Source organism: Meleagris gallopavo, chromosome 7 (genome assembly GCF_905368555.1).
Source record: "Meleagris gallopavo chromosome 7, MGAL_WU_HG_1.1, whole genome shotgun sequence".
NCBI classification, from domain to species: domain Eukaryota; kingdom Metazoa; phylum Chordata; class Aves; order Galliformes; family Phasianidae; genus Meleagris; species Meleagris gallopavo.
The window spans coordinates 34,169,915-34,190,131 of record NC_139410.1 but is presented as its reverse complement, the minus strand read 5'-3'; the positions used below and the strand labels follow the sequence as shown (position 1 = coordinate 34,190,131).

General features: G+C 40.9%; 1 protein-coding gene across 1 annotated transcript in view; it reads right to left on the bottom strand.

Annotated features, from left to right (window-relative positions):
• Positions 1 to 20,217, bottom strand: part of ACVR2A (activin A receptor type 2A) — a 55,685-nt gene that overhangs the window by 14,560 nt on the left and 20,908 nt on the right. Inside the window, exons 2-4 of the mRNA XM_003207751.5 lie at positions 11,215 to 11,422; positions 8,900 to 9,009; positions 7,438 to 7,592 (exon numbers count right to left, since the gene is read on the bottom strand). Of these exons, the coding sequence (XP_003207799.1) occupies positions 7,438 to 7,592; positions 8,900 to 9,009; positions 11,215 to 11,422 (473 nt within the window). The remainder of the gene's footprint in view (positions 1 to 7,437; positions 7,593 to 8,899; positions 9,010 to 11,214; positions 11,423 to 20,217) is intronic.

Sequence of the window (20,217 nt, the reverse complement as noted above, 5' to 3'; positions counted from 1 at the left end):
AAAACACAGGCAAAAGAAATTACTATTTACATCAAGAATGGGATGAGAAAACAGTTAATAAGAAAAGAGACAAAATAAATTGCTTGCAAATTAACAACAAAAATATTCATGGGGATAGCAACTTTCCTGTACTGGTAACAGAGCATTTAAAATGGAAAATAAAGCCATCATTGATATGTCAGCAAAGAAAAATGAGCAAAACCAAAGATCTTAATACAGACCATCAGCTGAACTGATCTCATAGTGGACACTTCTGTTCTTAATTACTGGTGCCTACACGAATGTTACTACAGAACAGTAAATAAACACATGCAGAACATACTTACAAACACAAGTTATGCAACTCAGCTCGTTATGCTCCCAACAGCACAGTAGAGGGCACCGTTGTATTTCATTTTTAACTTAAGAGACTACACTGTAATTGGTATCTAGCTGTGGAAAATGGAAACTTTGAAACATCTGAGTTATAACCAAACCTGACTGACAAACAGGTCTTCATACACTGGATCTGTATCAGTCAGTTTATTCAGTAAATATGGCATGCTTGAACTGGAAATAGGGCAAGTGAACCTAAAGATGCCACATCCCACACACATAAGGTACAATTATGTTTAAGACTCATTACAAACAAATCACGAGTTCACAGATCACTGAATGAAATCTGTTACAAAAACAGAAGTTCAAGAGCTCTATTAGTGAAACTTAAAGCACATTTCAATGAGACAAGCTTGTTCATGCTGCTTCAAAGTAGGGAAGCTCAGAGCTACCTTCATTACTTCTCCTCAGCTTTTGCCTCAGTCATTTTCTGCATCCTTTATAGTTTGATCAGATAGTGCAACAGTATGACACCCAAAGGCTTGAAGCATTCAGCTGCCACGTAGCAGCAGTCATCCCCTCCTTTCCCTTTGCCTTTACATTCTTCAGATTCTACTGAGCTGGGGCCAACAACAGCCTTTCCTCAGCTCAAGAAGTGTCTAGCACGCAGTTAGCATTATCTAAATAATTAATAATAGAAGGGCAGAAGCACTTCTTGAAGTCTAGATTAGCTGGGGGCTGATTTATAACTTGCTGTCACTTGGGGGGCAGGAGCAGCCCTCTGGGTCAGCCAGCACAGCCACAGGTGAGGCTGAAGCCCCTGAGCCCAGCACAGACCCCACAGCCCTTGTACAGCCTGCAGACACGTGAGGCACTGCATCCGAGGGAGAAAACGCCATAAAAAGAACTAAAAAAACCTCTTCAACCAATTTTCTTTCGCTGGCTGGTGGCCCCAGCACGACAGCAGCTATTTGGTGTATGCAGCTCAGACACTGCAGCACAAACTCACAGCCCATGAGCACTGATGTTCCTGCTCCAAGCTGCCCATGTTCCTCTGCCTGAAACAACAGCCAAGCACAAGAAGAACACTGCTCCATCTTTGAATCTGATAGGGAACAGCTTCTGCCCAGGCTGATAGCCACATCTATGATATGCTCACATTTGTATTGAAGCAGCAGATGAATAAACAAGCACTGCTTGTATGAAACTCAACAAATTTCTTTCCTTGGGCTGCAAAAGAAAGTTGTTTAAGAGTAACTTTTCACATCTGTTTGCTGCTACAGTCCTCCAGTTCCAAAGAATTACGTAAATTCCTCAGAAATAAGTGAAAAGGCACAGGAATGCAAACTTTTTGCTCTTAGCACAGTGAGAAAATACAAATACGGAATTCTGAAGCCCTATTCCAATCCCCACGTCACTCTCTTAATGAGATCACCTCCCCTCCCCAGACCCTAACACATGACACAAAGGACAACTTTCAAAGAGATCTATGCACACCACAAACGTTCTAATATTAAGACCATTGCCTGTCCTTTCAGATACAGACCACCAATTTTCAGTAGATATCCAAGTATCAGTAGGTTAAGCACTATCTGGCTACTACCAAAATGCAGATATATTCATTTCAGCAACCAATGCAACTCTTAGAAATAAAAGCTGGAAGCAATTGAGAGCCCCGCAGAACAGCCACCATCCCCACAAACACGTAACTTAGTGTTTAGACTGGGAGTAGGGGAATGGCTGTGATATCTGTAACCACCTGGAAAAAAAACCCGAGCAGTTTGTCTGCACTCCAGACACGTCACAAAAATCTGATGCTCAAAATAAATGCACATCATCAACTCATTCCCTTGTTCCTAACTCTTGCCTTAACTATGACATCTGCACCTTCACTTACAGTCCCTCAACCTCTTCAGAGAATGCAAAGGAAGACGAATTGTTCTTGCATACCTGAGAGGTATCAGCCTAAGATACTCAGGAGAGCATATCTAAGTATACACTGCACTGGACTTCATGATGGAAAATGACTGCAAAGCTCCCAAAGGTCAGGTACCTGATTGTACTCTCACCAGAAATGGCTGTTTCAGCCCTCCTGTGATTGCTTGAGAGCACAATCAAAGACTATCATCTTTGACAAGCGTCCCTGAGCCAGGTATCCCAGCACCACAGCCAAAGGATCCTCTTGTGTCACTCCAGCTATTGATTGGAATTAATTCTAGAAGAAATCCTCATTGGACCTGAAGGTACAAATGCATCATGACAGAATATGAAGTCATGCACACTTCCGGCAGTCCCAACCTAGGGCTCATTTGGTTCTTCCTTTTTTAATACCAACATTGCCACTCACTTCATGTTAATGATTCATCAACGACTGGCAAGTACTCAAACCTTAACTCCTTCCTAGCTACCCAAAGGCTCCAAGCCAGTCTGTACCCATGATTCAAAAGAAGTTCTTCCCATGTCCAACCCCCAGTTTTATTCTGTTGAGCAATGTGCCTTCCCATCTCACACAGCTGTGTATCTTTCAAGTAGCCATAAACCTCCCTAAGTCTGGAACATGTTCTTGAGAGAACATCTCTCCCTTTCTTATCCCTCATTTTTCAAGTGTTTTAATGGTTCTATTAAAATGTAACAACAACAACAGAAGTGGCTGGAAGAGAAAAGTAGAAAAAGCCTCAACACTTTATTTCATTTTGTCATTCTCCTTCAGCAGCCACCTGCAATTTTCTGAGCGTGGTAAAGGGACAGATTGTCCCAGAGATTCTAAGAACACCAGGTAGATTATTTGGCGTGCTTAAACTTAACTTAAGGAATAAAAACTGTAAGTGAAAATCTTCTCCAATGCCAACCACAAAATATTTACTCACTAGTACCTACACTTCCATTATTTTTTCAATAAATCATTTTCTTTCATTATTATTCATCCTTTGTTAAGTGGAACTGCTTTCAATTCTGACTTCTTACAGCTGAAACTGAAATAGCAAAATCATGATGTAGCTACACAGGCTTATTTGTACTTCAGCATCTTCAGGAAAAGCTGCACTGAAGGCAGTATGATGGTGATAGGAGCAACCCATCCAACACAGAGTACTTTCTGAGACTCAAAGCATCGAGACCAGAGGGATGACCAGAGCAGTATCTCTTTATATCTGATTCATGTGCTCAGTTAAGAGTAAATCTTGGTTTATGTAGCACATTGGAAACAAGGCATGCCCTCCATATGAGGTGGAGCACTGAGGTTCATCCATATGGAGGAAGCAGTAAAAAAATGAATCATACAAGATTAATGTGCTCAGTATGGGGAATACTGGGTGAAAAGCTAAAGAAAGCAAGATGTACGAGGTAAAAAAGCACGACGAAGCCCTGTGTAACCCTCTGTGAGAAGAGAAAGAAATGGTAGTTCTTAGGAATCAAGCTCACTTTTAAGGATGCGTATGGAAGCAAGTGGCTTTTATGTCACTGTTTAACACAGAGTGGCAGAGATTAAACAGGATCTGTTCATTATGAGCTTTTGAATTTCCAGTCACACTAAACAGGTCCAGATCAGGTCTTTCTTCTGCTCAGTGCTCAAACATATGCAGCATCTTTGACCCAAGCAACTCCAAATGTTTCAGAAGAAAGCACAAAAATAGGCTAAGAAAAATGACATTATGTGAATCTACAAAGCTTTTTCCAACCCTCACAACAGATGACTCTTATTTTAAAAACAACACAAAACAAAAAAAGCAACTCTGTGATCCAGTAAGATATTCATAACTTGGGCACTTCACAAGAAGTACATGAGGTTAATTTTTCTTTGCACAGTATGGATGCAAAACGTTGGGAGCCGCAGCTCTGTGAACTGATAAAAAAACAGAAGTGTTACTTGTGTCAGTTATGCTATAAAATAGGTTGTGGTCCTATCTATCGGATGACAGAGTGGTAACACTGCAGTCACAATTAGCACTGAGTGACAACCCTGGCCCATGCTCAAGAGATGTAAAAAAATAAATGAGCATAGCAGATCAACTCCCCGCCATCCACATTCACGTTTCTACCAGGAAAATTAGCAGGGTGCTGCAGGGAAACCTGAAGTGCACCTAAACTGAGTGAGAGCTTTAGTGCACAAAAGCCACACTGCTTCATCTGCAACACACTCCGTGCTCATGAGTGAAAGTTAACTGAGCACGAGTAACTCTTTCTAAATAAAAACACACAATTTCAAATGTTTAAAACACTCAGCTATCTTTCTGGTAAGCTGATCAGACATATGGACTATATGTTTGCTGCAAGCTAAGTCCTAACATAAATAAGAAGATGAAATAGCTCTGTCAAACTGTTTTACATAAACATGCATATATTTTGCAAACCTACATTTGCTAATAACTCATTACAGAATTTAAGGAGTGATAGATTTTCACAAAATTTGACAGTCAGCTTTAGCTAGACTGCAGACAGCAATGCACACAGTGCAAGTGATGGTGGGGAGGCGAGATGAGATGCCTGCAGGGCAGGGGAGCAGTGGGGCAGCAGGAGTGATCCAGAGCAGCTGCAGCTATCCAACTTAAATACCAAGCCGACCACTGCCACGTTAAAATCAGAGTAATTACCTGGACATCCCAATGCAATCCACAGAGCTGTGAACTGAGGTCAGTTTGTGTCAGAACTGCCTGCCTGATGCATTGTGATACAGCTGTGTTTTCAAAAGAAATGAAGTTGTCTGCATTTTCTCGGATGTTTGTCCTTTCTTTCATTTCAAAAATGCCTTCTAGTATATTTCTCCATCTTCTCTCTTTTTTTTTTTTTTTTAAATCTACCAAACAGTCCCTTTTCCCTATAGCAGAATCACTGACTTTCTACTTACTCTTTCTTTTCCTAATCCTTCCAACTTTTCTTATTCTCCAGAGTTTCCTCCTCTTGATTCTCTCTCATTTCTCATCCTCCCCCTTACTTTCTACAGACAGAAAGGTTCCTGCCAGGGCACACTGCTGCTCAGCACTCCCACTGCCATGCAGAACCTTTTCTTTTATATCTCACACAGAAACTGATGTTTTCTATTGAATATCTGATATGCATCTAATTAAACCATCCCACCGATTGCTACAGTAAGACTCAGAGAAGAATGCATTTGCCTACAGACTCTACTCATGCCCTACTTATTAAGTATACTAATTAAATTATTTAAATATTTGTTTTATGGTTATAAAGCTACTAATACTGTTCCCTCTCTTCCTGTTTCCCCTGCTTCCCATTGAAATCAGCTGTAACCAAATTTTAAGTGGGAAACACTGCTCTGCTGTCTATGGGAGAATATTTCTCTCTCTTATTTCCATAATTTCGTTTAGATTTTCAGGCAGAAGTCACTTTTCCTGACTTTCCACTTTAAACCTTAATGCCCATTCACCACAAGATAAGAAAATGTTATTACACCATAACTAGCTCATGCACCAACATATACTTATCCCAACAGATACAATCTAGGCATTAACAAACAGGTTATTACCCTATTTATTAAAAATTTATGACGTGTCCACTCCTGTACTGAACATAAACCATGGAAGAAAAGAGCTGCAATAAAAAGGAAGAAGAAAATCAAAATTCAGGTTCTTGATATACTGCAAGTATTTAATGTTTGCCTGCTTTTCTGACACTGTCTGTAAGTCTAAAAAGGAAACTAATTATTCACACAACTGGGAAGTATGAAGTTAATCCTACAATGAAGACTGCTAAGATGACATAAAGACCCAAATACAGAAAAATGGAAATGGATGCAAGAGTTATGGTAACAGATCTGACCTTGCAACAAACCAGCTTCATGTAGGAAATGCACTCTTTTCCCTCTGAACTATGTTCTTACCCTTTGGCATACAGTTATACCCACTGCCTCTTCCTAAGCTTTTCTTATCTGTTACTGTGAAACTGAAACCAAAACAATTTGATTTCTCAACCACAGGTAATAATACTTTATGGAGCACCCTGGCATCAAGCATTAACACAGAAAAACCTCACAATAGCTGGCAGTACAGGCTAAATGCATGCAACCCTTTTAAAACACAATTCTACCAAAACCAGCAAATGTTTTACCTTCAGATAACCATAAGCTGAATTGTCACTGTATGAGAGGTGAGGGATTGTAGCTGAGCAGTCACTGCCCTTGCTTAGGGAGCTTCAGTTCAAATCTGTCTCCAAAATCTCAGGTGGGGGACCTCTCTTACTTCAGTTCTGAGGATTTTGTTGTCTCAACCTCATTCCTGAATGACTTCTAATCTCACTTGAATCTCTGGACACAACTGAATAGAAGGTATCCTACTACATACTATTAGTTACAACTACAGGATCAGCTGGAGCCTGACAACAGCAGAAACTATGCACACACAGCTGTAAAAGTTGGTTTTGATGACATGGACCCAGTTTACATTTCAAATTTTAGGACAACTGTCTCAAAGTATTTCCCAGGTAAAAGAGAAACAGTGATAAATTTGAGACATTATAAGACAAGATGTAACATTTGCATGAAGAAATAAGAGGAAAAAGATGACAGGAAGAACAGAGGCCACAAGATGAGCTCAGCCCGTGGACTATGTTTCAATTAGATATTTTCTTTATCTTCCCTTTAACTGATACCTGTAGTTCAGTTCCATGCTTTTTTTCTTTATTAGCTATGCTTTTCCTGCTTCTATTTTCCAGTCACTGCCAATTGCCATTATGAATTAGCCTCTCTCCTTCATTTTCGTTGTAAGCTAAGCATTACAAAAAGCTCAGGAGCACATGAGAGCACCTGCTCACAACATGCACACAAGCAGTGGGGTGTATGAACTTCCCTCACCTCTCAGCAATGTTAAGCTGGAACTTCCGTGCTGTTTAGTTCCACACAGCCCCAAAACATAGTTTTGTTTTTTTTTTAAATAGATCCTCATTCATGCATCAAATATCAACTAAAACACACAAAGCTATTAAAGTAGAAGCTGAATTATTTGCTTTTGCTGATACCAAGCACTGACACCTTTAAATCAGCAATGCAGCAGGAGACCTCAGCCATGCAACAGATGCCCATTTTGTTCTCCTCTTTGCTTCAGACATGTTTGTTTGTTTGTTTTTACCTTTCAAAAAAAAAAAAAATGAAGACATAACGCAGCAACTTACTTGGGTTGGAACAAGTACTGGAGGATATGCTAGCTTGTGATGTCTGTACATCCAAAATGAAAAGAGCACAATCACTGCAATTCCCATTATAGGCACCAATGAATAAAGCAAGGTGTTGAATAGAGGTGGCTTCGGTGTGACCGGGTTGGAAGTTGCTAAGGGAATAAAAAAACCAAAAAGTACATAACTCATTCATTGCTGGAAAAATCTACCATCCTGATCTAAACTTCATGCAATCAGTTCAACAGGCTAACAACACTTGATTAAGTAGCATACTCTAATAATCTAACAGCTGTATACTTGTATACTATGCTATATACAGCATTTTAAAGATGTGAAGATAACCCAGATCTCTAGACTTACATGTCAGCATGCCCACCTGCTCTGTGCTTCTATGCTTGCTCTATCTACATTGTGTAAGAGATGTTTTTACTTTAAAAGATTGCAAGAATGCCATCACTAAACAAAGGAAAAAAAGAATCAATACAGAGGTTGCATCTTCAGAATGTAAATAGTAAGATATCGTTAGTAAGTAGTGCTGGCCAGAAATAATCTGCCAACATACTGAGGCTCTGCTCGTTTGCTGAAAGTAAAAATCCTCTAGACACTTATCTAAGTATCTCAGGGAGGACTCCAGAGGAACTTCTGGGGCAAAAGAGAGCAAGGAAGAATGCCCATTACTGCATTACTGACAAAACTGACAGGAGCATCTCTTGGGTCACCAAAGTTTACTTCAATCTCACAGAAATGTTATTTAATATCACAACTTCCTCAGGCTATGTGGTGCAGAAGACATCTGCTGTTTTCAATTGACTTATTAACACTGATAGCCTTCTAACAAAGATTATGAGATTCTTGACCGGAAGCAGATACTCAAGAATAACCCAATAATCTTCTAGTTATTGTTTTCTTAAAACAGTTTATTAAGTGTGGCTACCTGAGGTGCTCTGTAACTTAGGAAGAAATCCTTCTGAGATTTTTAAAGGTTACTGTGTCAATCAGTTGAAAGAAATACTGCAAACATCTTTTCATGAAGAGCATTCCTAGGCTGGTATGTGCATGTGTAGATGATACTGATTATAGCCTAATAAATGCTTACAGAGGCTTACCTGTTCAATTAAGGTAAGATTTGACAGTAGAGCCAGTATATCAAAACGACCAATTATTTCACATTATTTTTTCTTCTCATCTTTAGAAAAGAGCTGAGTGCATTTTATGAATTTAAATTTAAATTTCTTTCTTTTAGTAGCTTTTAAAATTGAAGAAAAAAAAAACTGGTAACTTTCTAGGTTTGTTATATGAATGCACACAGCTCTCTATCATTTGGGAATCAGAAACCTTCTGGCAGAAAAAAAACTGACTGTAACATTTTGGAAAGCCTCATCTCCTAAACACACACAATATTCGACATTTCTGAACTCTGCTATGCAGTTTCTTCATCAGTGTGTCAAGACCAACTTACGCTGCGTGACCTCCATTTCTGGAAAATAGAAGAAGCGTTCATTGCACATGTTGCCTTCACAACAACAGAAGAACACTTCAGGGCTGTCTTTTTTCTCTATGCAATCATTCCTATAGAAGATAATAACAAAAAACCTTATTAATCTTATGCTGTCTATTTTGCTGAAAAGAAAACATTTGATAATATTTAAAATTTCAAGGGAGCTTCAGCGAGTTACCCAGAATAGCTCACTACTCAGATGACAGTGAAATGTGAGGAAGACTTGTTATTTTATATTGCAATAATTAAATATTGTTAATACTAAACCCGAAATAGAATGTTTTGCTATTTCTAACACAAAATTTGAGGAGAGCTGACAGAAGTACTGAAGACGAGTTCAAGATGTGTGTTTACATGTGCAAAACAAACGAGCAAATGGTGAGCATTTAAATCACAGTCTCACAGAACAGGGTTGCAAACACTGGAGATAAGAAGTAGAATTATTTTACTGCATTTTTAGAAAGCATTGAAATTCTATGAGTTCTCCTTCATGCATGCATTGCATGTAGGAAAAGGGTTTATTTCAGTCAGCGGCTTAAAAGCAGGCCAGGATTTCTTTTAACTAACAAACTCAAACTCCTCAAGCAAGGAGGCAGAAACAGGAGCAATGCAGAAGGCAACAACTTGACAGCAGACAGCGAGCATGAAGATCCTGCAGGAATAGCTGCAGACATTACATACTGCTAGACCTCCACAAAAGTTCCAGGTTCATCTTCAGAAAGAAGGTTATTTCATAGCTCTGGCTCTTACAATTAGACTGTGCTGAAATGTCCCCAACACATTCATTCTTTGATGTTCTTAATCTGCTGCTGCTTGGAATTCATCACCCTGTAACTCTCTGTTTAGTAAACTGCCAGAGATAAGATTTTGCTTAATGGATATTTTAGACAATCACAGCAGCATGCATTCTTTTGACAACTTACTGAGGGCGTAGACAAGCTTTTACTTCAACTGTTCCCCTCCTGCATTTTATCCCTTCTTCCAGTTTCTTTTCTTAGCTCAAAGGAGGACTTAGCGCTGAATTTTTTCACTGCTCAGTGATACAGTTTGCAGCAGTGGGATGCCAATGGTACAGAACCTAATTCTACTTCCAATTTGAGAAATTCTATTTCCATCCTAAAAATTCAAAACCTAGCAGAAATAAAATCAGTCCAAAATGTAAATATTTCCAATTCTTCTGCAAATCTACAACTAAGAAGATGTTAAAAAGAAATCAAAGTACTTTCCCATCCTGGCTTACTGATACTACATACTAGTAGCAATAAATAAGGTTTCTTCAGAAATTGTCCTCTGTCTTCCAGCACAGCAGGATTTCAACCATGCTGTGTAAGCAACCTTGCAGATGCTTTACTTCTTCTCTGAGAAACAGAAAGTCAGGAGTACTATTCAACTTAGCTTTAAGCTATCAGTTAAAGGAAAAAAACATCCCAGCATGGGGAAACTTTATTTGGTAGAAAGGACTACAATGATTCCTTCTACTCATTCAACAAACATAACAGGAAAGCTTTCTAAAATATTGCCAAAAATAATTGCCAAATTCATCTTAATACAGATATTTCACGCTTTTATTATTTTTAATTATTTCCCTTTCCAAATAGCAACTGTTTTGGATAAATAACAGTTTGTACAGTACTTCAAAGACCTACAGTACTATTTCCTAAAAGATGTAATACTATTTCTTAAAAGAGTCACGACCTTTATTCAGCCAGTAACTAACAAAGCACAAGTCCTGCTGTTAATGCTCATGGGTACTTGCTACGCCATCTGTTACACTAAAATGAGTGGAATTTAAAAATATTCAGTGTCTCTCAGAACTGCTAGTGAGGTGAGCCTTTTAGCCAACAGGCAAAATGCTTTCAGATTTAAGGAAAGCACGGACACCACGTATTGACAATCCTGCTCCAAAGACTTGGGAGAGGTGAACTATAAAATTGCAAGTTCTGTTTTCAGTAACTCTATTTGCACTGTTTGACAGTAAGATGCTAGGAAAAAAAAAAAAATCTATTGGCCTAAATTACAAGTTTTAGTACATAGTAACTGAATGAGAAAGAGTAGCTCACGCTATTCTGTAAATACCATAAATTTACTCAGGTGAAGTTGGGTCCATACAGTTAAGTAAGGAAAAAATCCCACATTGGACAAAAGCATAAATGCAATTATTTCCAGGCTACCGTAAGATCTTTTTTCTCAGTTACCAACTGCAGAAGAGAGGTTGTAATAATTACAGACAAGCAATATAGTATAAACTTACAAATAAAGCTTACAAGAAAACTTACCTGTCATAACAGTTGATGTCATCTAGCCAGCAACCTTGTTTCACAATTTCAATTGATCCAGAAATATTCTTCCATGTAGCAAAGCAGTGTCGTCTTTTATCTTTATCTCCATAACAGGGCTCAATGCCGCTGCGATTTGTTTTATCTTTCTCCCAATTAGCGTTGTAGTAGATGCACTCTTGTGTTTCTGATCTGCCAAGAATGGCACCTTCAAGGGAAGAAAAGCACACCACAGTTAGCAGCACTCTGAAGAACAAGTTGCACACCAACAGTCAAACCCAGGATGTAGTGACAGATCACACAATGCTTGCATCAGGACAGCTTCTACCTTTTCCCCTTCGCCCTCTTTGTTTTTTAACCAAAGAAAAGAAGCACTGAAAGTTTGCACGCATTCCAAGTCAGTTTTGAAACCTAAACCACAGCCCTTCCGTTAACTCAAATGCCAACTTGGACACCTTATCAAGATTTGAAGAAACAAAGGACAAGTCATGGCAATATTTTACCCTGAACAGCAAGAGAATACAAATCTTAAAATACTGAACATTAAAAGTTGAGTTTTTTTAGCCAAAGAATATCAGCAAGCAGAATTTACCAAAAAGCTTTTTCCCCCCCTTCTTATGTTGCCACAACTGCCCCAAAATCTGCTTGTACATCTTAGAAACCTAAACTCAACTGATCACTGAATGGTTCGGATGCATCAAAAACACAATGCCAAAGCAGCATCTCTTCAGCCACTCCAATTGACAAAGCAGACAATGGCAGTTCTGTCCAACAGGTGTCAGGCAATGGTCCCCCACCTCCAAGGGCAAAGTGGATGCCCTGCTGTGGTCCCACCTAGAGAACCAGCTGCAAGATGACAGCCACTGGAGCTTTGCCACATCTCCACAGCCCAGTGCCCAACTTCCCTTGTGCCCAGGGCCAGCCACAAAGGCTGCATGCAGGCTCCAGGCATGAGAGCCAAATGGTGCTTGGAGGCCAGGGCACTGAGCAGTCTGTACTGAACAAGCTGGTGCACTGTATCAGATTAGCAGTCCTGCTACACTGCTTACTTGTTGTGTGGTTGTTTCCTTCCTGCCATCCCGCCATTCTTAAAAACAAAATTTTCAGCAATGCTGATTTGTCTTTCAAATTGCTACCATAAACGATCCATCAATGCCTACCAATGGCCAACCACAAAAATCAACCAGCATTATCAGACTGAAGCACTCTGTTTGGAGCTAACTTGAGAGTTTTGATGTGATGGGAAGTATCAATCTGGATTCTGCAAATCTGAGCTGTTAGGACCGTTCCTCAAACCCCAGATAGCAGAGCTCACAGTTCTCAGTTTCAAAAACATTTCCAGTGGATACTGTGAGGAATGGTTTGCACGCATCCCAGAGCATGATGCACTTAGCAGAGGGAAAGAACAACCTGGCTTTTCCTTCTGTTTTTGTCTTGCAAACACTGCCAAGAAGGTGTCATCAATTTTCATCCAAGCTTCATCATTTAATATATTAAAAAGGCATGGAAAAACAGAAGGATATAGAATAAAACTAGGATTGGTCAGAAGTACGACAACACACGTTCAGTCTGCCTGTGCACAGAGCTGATAGATTTAAGACACAGTACTAAAGGTGAGATGTTAACCAAAAAACGTTTTCAGTAACAGTGCCAGTCAGGTTCCCCTATTTCTTTGTATCACTCAGTACCTAACATACATTTATAATCTGGATACGTGCTGTATCCATACCCATGCTCCTTTCTCCTGAACTAGCAGACACAGCCATCAGCAGGGCAGCTCTAGCCCTGACCTGTGGGACCAAACCGTTGGCATCCAGGCACTCAGCAGCACCCCAAGGGATGGGGGTGGCCGGCACACTGCTGGAGGCACCCATCGAGCCAGCAGGAGTGGAAGTGTGAGCGAGCACAGCCTGCTGTACGGGCACCAAAAGACCACATCTCCCATGGCAGCAGGGACTGCTTCCTGCTGAGTGCTGCAGCAGCACCCTCAGAACACAGCAGTGGGCATCAGAGCAGGCTGACAATGTTGGCCACTCTGCATTGCCACTTCCAGAAACTTTTGACTTTGACGCATTCCCAAAATAGGCAGAGGATGCTGCTTATGCTTCTTGGGAAAGAGCCTGGATGTTCAACGGGAGAGACGCGCTAGCCAGCTGGTAACACTGTGAGATGCAGCATGCTAACTATTACATTCTTTGTGTTGCAATGGCCTGACCTTTACAACTCCCAGCTATGGCAAGAAACAGATGAGGCAACAGATTGAACAATTTGGTTCTGTCAGTGCAATAAAGCAGAAGTCCTGGATGTATCTCATACGTGCCATTCCTTTTCTCCTATTGCCAAGCCTTGCTTTGAAGGACCACAGGACAAGCTGAATTTGTGAAATTCTGAAACTACAATAAAATTAACTTTGCACAAATAGTTTTCTTACACACATCTTCTCTACGCTCGGGTTTTCCTATTTGTCAATGCTGTGCATCAGCTCCATCTAACTGGGCTGTTGGCAAAGCACTGCTTTAGGGACCCTGGAGCTGACCGGAGCACCTAGCTGTGATAATACCTTCTCTGGTGGCTGCGAGGCCATTTGGGATAGCTCTGGCCAGGCTGAAGTGACGTGTGGATGTACCAGGACAGTCCTGACGCAGCTTTCACAGTAGAGAAGCGGGACCAAGGTGAAAGCAAGGAGAGAGGAAACAGGGACATTGCATAAGGAAGCAGCCCTGAGCCTACTGCACAAAGCTTGCAGCCAGACAGCCCCTTCCCAAAACTGTTGGAAGAATGTGGCAGCTGGAGCTTACAACAAATACAGATCTATTTGGGTTCCAATTTAGGCAGAATATGCCTCTAATGAAACTCCTATTACCATTCTGAGTGTTGAACAATTGTTTTCTCCAGAAACTGTCAGGTCCTTGGGAAACCTACTACTGAATCTCAAAATGCAAAATGCTGCTGCTGAATGGAGCCACGAGCAGAGCTCCAGGATAAGGACTAGATGATCTTATAGATCTTCTCCAACCTTGTGATTCTAGAATCTTAAGAACTCATGCTCTTATGAACTCAAGGTCTGAAAGCTTGTGAGAAGAAAACATGTTAAAAAAAAGAATACAGAGGTATATAACACAGTTTGGTTTCAGCATGTTAGCACAGATAACATTTAATCTATTCTGTGACACTGCAGGTTGCGTGCTGCTGTATCACTAGGCATTTGTGTTCAAATGACAGCTGCAGTAGAAAAAAGAACCAACATATGCTAGTGAACTTCTGAACTGCTGTTAATACAGGATGCGCTGTAATTGTCAGCTGAACAGAAAACAACTTTATCAGAGTTGTTAGGAGCAGTCTGGAAAACCTCACCTTTGTAGGGATTTGAAGGACTGGCTTCCATTTTTTTTTTTTTTTTTAAGTAGAACTACATGAATTCCTGAAAAAAAAAAAATCTTGCCTGTTTGTAGATGGAACTGTGCTCTTTTTCCATCCAGCATTCTTCTGAGATGCACTTACTTAAGCCCAAGATGCAAATGGCAAAAGTGAAACATGGAAGAGGATCCCACGTGTCTTTCCCTGCTGTACAACCTACCCCAACAAGTCCATCACACTTCAGTGGTGCTTGATGCTACTACAAACACAAGGACAGAAAAGGCAAGGCTTTACAGGCAGGAACGCTCATAGGATAGGCAAGGACTTTCTTGGGGCTGTTCACTAGAAAATCTGCTATGTGAAAAATGATAGGGTTAAGCTAGTTCTGGTACCATTCTACTTATTGCAGGAGGGTTATTTACACTGTGTGATATTTGGGGTGCATCTGAACTCAATGTGGGCAGGGAGGTCCACAAATTCATAAGGAACTAATGTATTAGTATGCTGGATCAGCAGAAGCACCACAGGGACTGGACACAGTGAGACAGAGCACAACAGACCACCCCCACTCATTACAATATGTGAATCATAATACTGCTCTAGGCAAGTAAGAAGGAGGTCAGAAAATGTAGTATAGCTACAGATAGCACCTGAAAAGCTTTACTTACAGCATAGATACCTTTTTCAAGTACTTATCCACATATATTATTCTAGTTGTTTCCACAGTGATCTCATATACGCCCTCTAGACCCACAAATATATCTGGGAACAGACTACAAAAATACACAACAAAGGCGCAGCTTTGATGTTTCCACAACCAGGAAGCAAGTTTTTATCTTTCTATATTTTTTTCTGATAACACCCAAGGGAATGTTTCTCAAAGGAAAAATAAAGAGTTTATTTTTAATCTAATAAAGCAAACTGAGTTACAACACAAAGGATCTGCTCCATCCTCTTTATGCATAAGATGCCTCAAAACATATTTTGTTGAGCTTTGGACAAGTGTTAGTCCTATTACCGTTGTTCTCAATGCTTTCAGGTCAGACAAGGACTGTAATTCCTCTAAACTGTGCCAAAGTACATTCATTAAATCCATACATGGCAGCAATTAACCTAAGCAGTGCAAGAATCAGGCAAAAGATAAACAAGTCAGTAAAGCAACAAATCACTCGACCTGCTGCCACACTGCCTTGCAGAGGAGATGTTCTGTCTCCTCAGATTAGAATTTCTCCTCAACCTTCTCCTTTTTAGCACGGTCTACCAAATCAGCATTGTAGTCAATCAGAAGGTTATTGGAGAAGAATGCAGAAATACCACTAAAGTGCTCCATCCAAAGAGCTTTCAGGAGCCTTACTAAAGGATCTGAGGGCTCAGTTCTTTTCCTAGGACAAAACTTACGAATGAAATAATGACTTTGCAACTGAGGATTTACAGATACTAACGCAGTAGACAATTTTTAATAAGTTAGCTGCCATAATCACTCTAGATTATTTTACATATTAGTTGATATTAAAGAAATAGAAGTTAGCAAAAAATGTATTAATAGTGAGTGTGAATGCAAGCTCCACTACAGCTCCTGGAGCAAAGCAGCTCAACACTTGAATCAATGGAGAGCTTCTACAAGAGCAGCACAAAATAGCAGTGCTTCTTACTTCAGGAACAAAGGGCTGGCACCACGCACGGTGCTCCATTTCTCTCCTCACTGGCACGGATGCAAAGGCAGCTCTGGTGCTGGAGGTGCAGCTGGACCACTCAGCAGCTTTGTTCTGCCACTAAGCAGTCGGTGCACGATGCCTCAGCATGAGGTGAGCTGCAGCAGAACCATGTGCTGGGGGAAGGCTGCATGGCTCCGGCATGTCACCAGCATGTCACCATTTCTCTTCAGGGTGCAAGCAATGTGCCAAAACACCCTTGCTTTCTTGGGCATCTTGCTTTCACTAACGCTTACATTTTGCAGTTAAGTTCCACTTAACATTTCAAGGCACAGCAATGACATAGTTCCAGTAAGAAAGATTTGGCAGACTTAAGTATCATGCAAAGCATACCAACTTTTGAATAGAAACACCACTTCAGGCTACCAAGCCAGTACTATCATGAGTACTACTGATGACATGTAACAAGGCAAAATTAGACACAGTCACATGAAAGAACTAAAAGTTTGGAATCCAAAGAAGAGATGACCTTAAAACACACTGAACATCTGAGTGAGAAGAAAGGCTTTACTTGTCAGTCATCAGTATTGCAAAAGTGGCCACTTGACCTTTCAAGTTCAAGCCTCAGTGACTAGCCACCTTGAAGAAGCTCTGCAGACACAGCTGTGCACTCACCATGCTGAACTTCTCCCAGAGAACCTTTTGGAGAGCCTATTAACCTTTCAGTTAATTTAAACAAAGAGCTATGGTTTTCAGAGACCCGAGATGTTAGAAAGGCAGCGGAACTAATGGAATATCTAAGGAGGGAAGCTACAGTTCAAGGAAAAAGACCCACATGAAGGCGAGGAACCTTGGAATTTGGTTGCTGGTTTGAGGAGCCCACATCTGAAGTAAAGGCTCCGTGGGAGTGGTTAAGAAAGATGGGATTAAAGAATGGGAATTGTGATAACACAAAGTACTCACATTGGCGACTGCCAGGGGTACAACAACAGTATCTGAAGCTCTCTGAACTTTTAATCACGAAACAAAAAAGCCGACAATACTTTTGCAAGATGCTTCCCTCCCAATGGCTCCTCCCTTCCACTTAAAGAAGAGGAAAGAAGAAAGCTTGTGGTGTCCTGCTCAGGCAGCATCAACACTGCTTAGGGAGAACTTGTGCCAGCAATGGCCATTGGAGAGAACCAACTGATATCTATGGCACCAACCAGCTTTGTCCAAAATAAAGGTTGCCAACCTCTGTGAATCTCCAGAAACTTCAAGCAAAGTGAAGTGCTATTTTTCACACTTCTTGACTTCAAGGGAGCACACTAAAACACAGGCTGATGTTTTCAAGTTCAAACACATCACTCCTGTCACTGCAAAGGTGCGAGCAGCACAAAACAGAAAAGTCCTCTCATCTACTGTCTAACAATTTTGTAAGGGAAAAAACGTTGACAGATTCTATAAGCAGCTCGGTTTTTTGAAGTACAGCTTTGGGACTACACTCACCTCATCCAGACATTAATGGTCAAACACTTCTTTCTCCCTCTGAACAACACAAAAGTTATTATAAGCTGATAAAAATTTACCCCCCAAAAATGACACTGTGCACAGCACTCACACGAGTTCAAATTCTACAAGATTCAGAGGCTGAAGACACCAAGGAGGGGCAGATCAGACACCAATGCAGAAACACACAGAGTTTTCTTCTGGGATTACCCTCCTCCCCCTGGCACAAACCCTGAAGCAGACACACACACGATAAGTCACTAGAAAATAATCACAGTAGCTGACCTCAAAGGAAAAGCTCTTTTGGCTCAGCCAAGATTTAAAAAGGAAGTGAGAAAAAGGAACAAACCACAGATAAAAGAGGCAAGGCTTGGCTTATGGGACTCCTTCCCGCTGCTCTTCCCAAAATACAGGCACTTGGTACTGCATGTAGGTTTGAATGTAGAAACATAATTCAAAGAAAAACTCAGGTTTGGTAGTATTGGGACTAAAAAAGCCCCAACCTGGGGCTCTGCTGTGCCCCGTTTGGTGGCACCATCTATAAGTCCTGGCTGAGCTAGACGAGGGAGCTATGGATGCTTTCCCATGGCTGACAAGTTGTACCCCCATTTCCACACAGAGCCTTACAGTGCTGCTGCTAGAATTAAAAAACAAAGCACTTTGCAGGCACCCTGCTCCTAGACTAAAGCCTAAATAGACCATCTAAGGATATCAGACTCAAACAGGAAGGTATGACTGGCTCTGAAGGATGATTATCACGCTGTTGCTGGTAACCAGCCGAATTTCCATCTGAAGGTCTGACTGGGAGTTTCCCAGACACGTCCTCAGGTACCTGTCCACATGACCTGGTACTTGGAGCCCCAGAGCAAGGGGAAGCTACAGCCTTGCTGCTGGTAAGGGCAGTCCCCAGGTGGGCCCTGCTGTGCTGTATGGGGCTGCCTCTCCTCTTGCATTCATCCAATGCACCAGGCTCACTTGGCTTTTCTTCTTACCCTTTTCTACCATGCTAGATTTTCCAGAGATAAACTAGGGCCACAGAAGATTCTGCTAACTATGAGGGGAAAAAAAAAAAAAATCATCTTCAATTACATGCTATCTTGGCAGCTGAGGGATATAAATGACTTTCCTCCTTCTCTACAGACTGCATAAAACAATCTGAATTTTCCATGCAGCAAGAGGGAACCAGCCTGCCTGATGGTTTTATTCTGCTTCCCACCCCAGTGACACCCAGCTGTGAATCACTACAGTGCTGCTCATCAGAATGGTCCTTTGTCCAGGCTGGGATCTGTGAAAGCTCTTCTCTTCCACATCCTTTCCTGCACTACTTCAGACACCCTCCAGAATCATGTTGAATATGACCAACATTTCACTGGTGTATCATGAGATGAGAAGACTCTCCTCTTCCACGCAAGGAGAATCCCTTCTACTTCTGCAAAAACGTCAACAGAAAAACAGAATTCAGTTACAAACAAAAATGACACCTTTTCCCTTCTGAATCAGTCAGTATCAATGCAAACTGTATCAACAGTTTTTGCAAAGAAAACAGAATTGCACAGTGAGTCAAACCAAAGCAGTATGATGTCCATGAGGCAAGCATCCACCTTTACATCTGATGTTTCACACAGCTGATGCTACAAGTTTTTCTTGCCTTTTCATTTTTTGCTCTCCTTTTCATTTCAGCACTCAGTGTAACAGCAGGCCTGTCCCAGTTCATCCTTCCTGAAGAGGTTGGCCAGAATTGCATCAGTACTTGAGATGAAACATTCCCGAAGACTTGCATCGTATCAATATTGTTTTTTCCTTTGTTACTCCTTCAGAAGCATTCTAAGACTGCACACATCACAGCCACATCACATTAGTAGCTCGCAGTAGCTGCTCTAACACAAGGCAGTACATTTCTAAGTTGTAGTGCAATCAACAAAGCAGATTCTGCAGCACAGCCTCACAAACAGCTGAACTGGCACAAACGAGTGGAAGTAATTCCCTCCTTCAGCCACTAAACTTCCATAAACGTCAAACTGCAACACTGCCCATCTGAGTAAATACCTATCATCATAAAAACGTTAAAATGCTTTTGACTGCTGAACTTTCAACCTAAAGCAAAAAAAAAAAAAAAACACCAACTGCCTGACCTCAAACCTTGCTGTATCCACTTCTACTATCTAGCCTTATACTACGTAAGTAAGGCAAGGTAGGTATGTATCTTCTTGCTTCCGAGCTCCTATGTGTGCTCTGTACCTAAGCCACAGGTACAGGCTCTGAGCACCACACACCCAGCAATTGCTGAGCCCAGCAATAACTTAATTACTTTGAACCCCCAACATTTCCTTCCCAAGCCCTAAAGAGATTAACAGTGAGAACAAGATTTTACTACAGATCACTATGTCCATTTTTATGTAGAATAAATGCTGATAAGAGTGATTGAAAAGCTGTCAAACATTCAGGTATTGGAGGTTCACAGCAAGATAAAAAAAAAGAGACAGAACAACAAAGCCATTTCCTAACA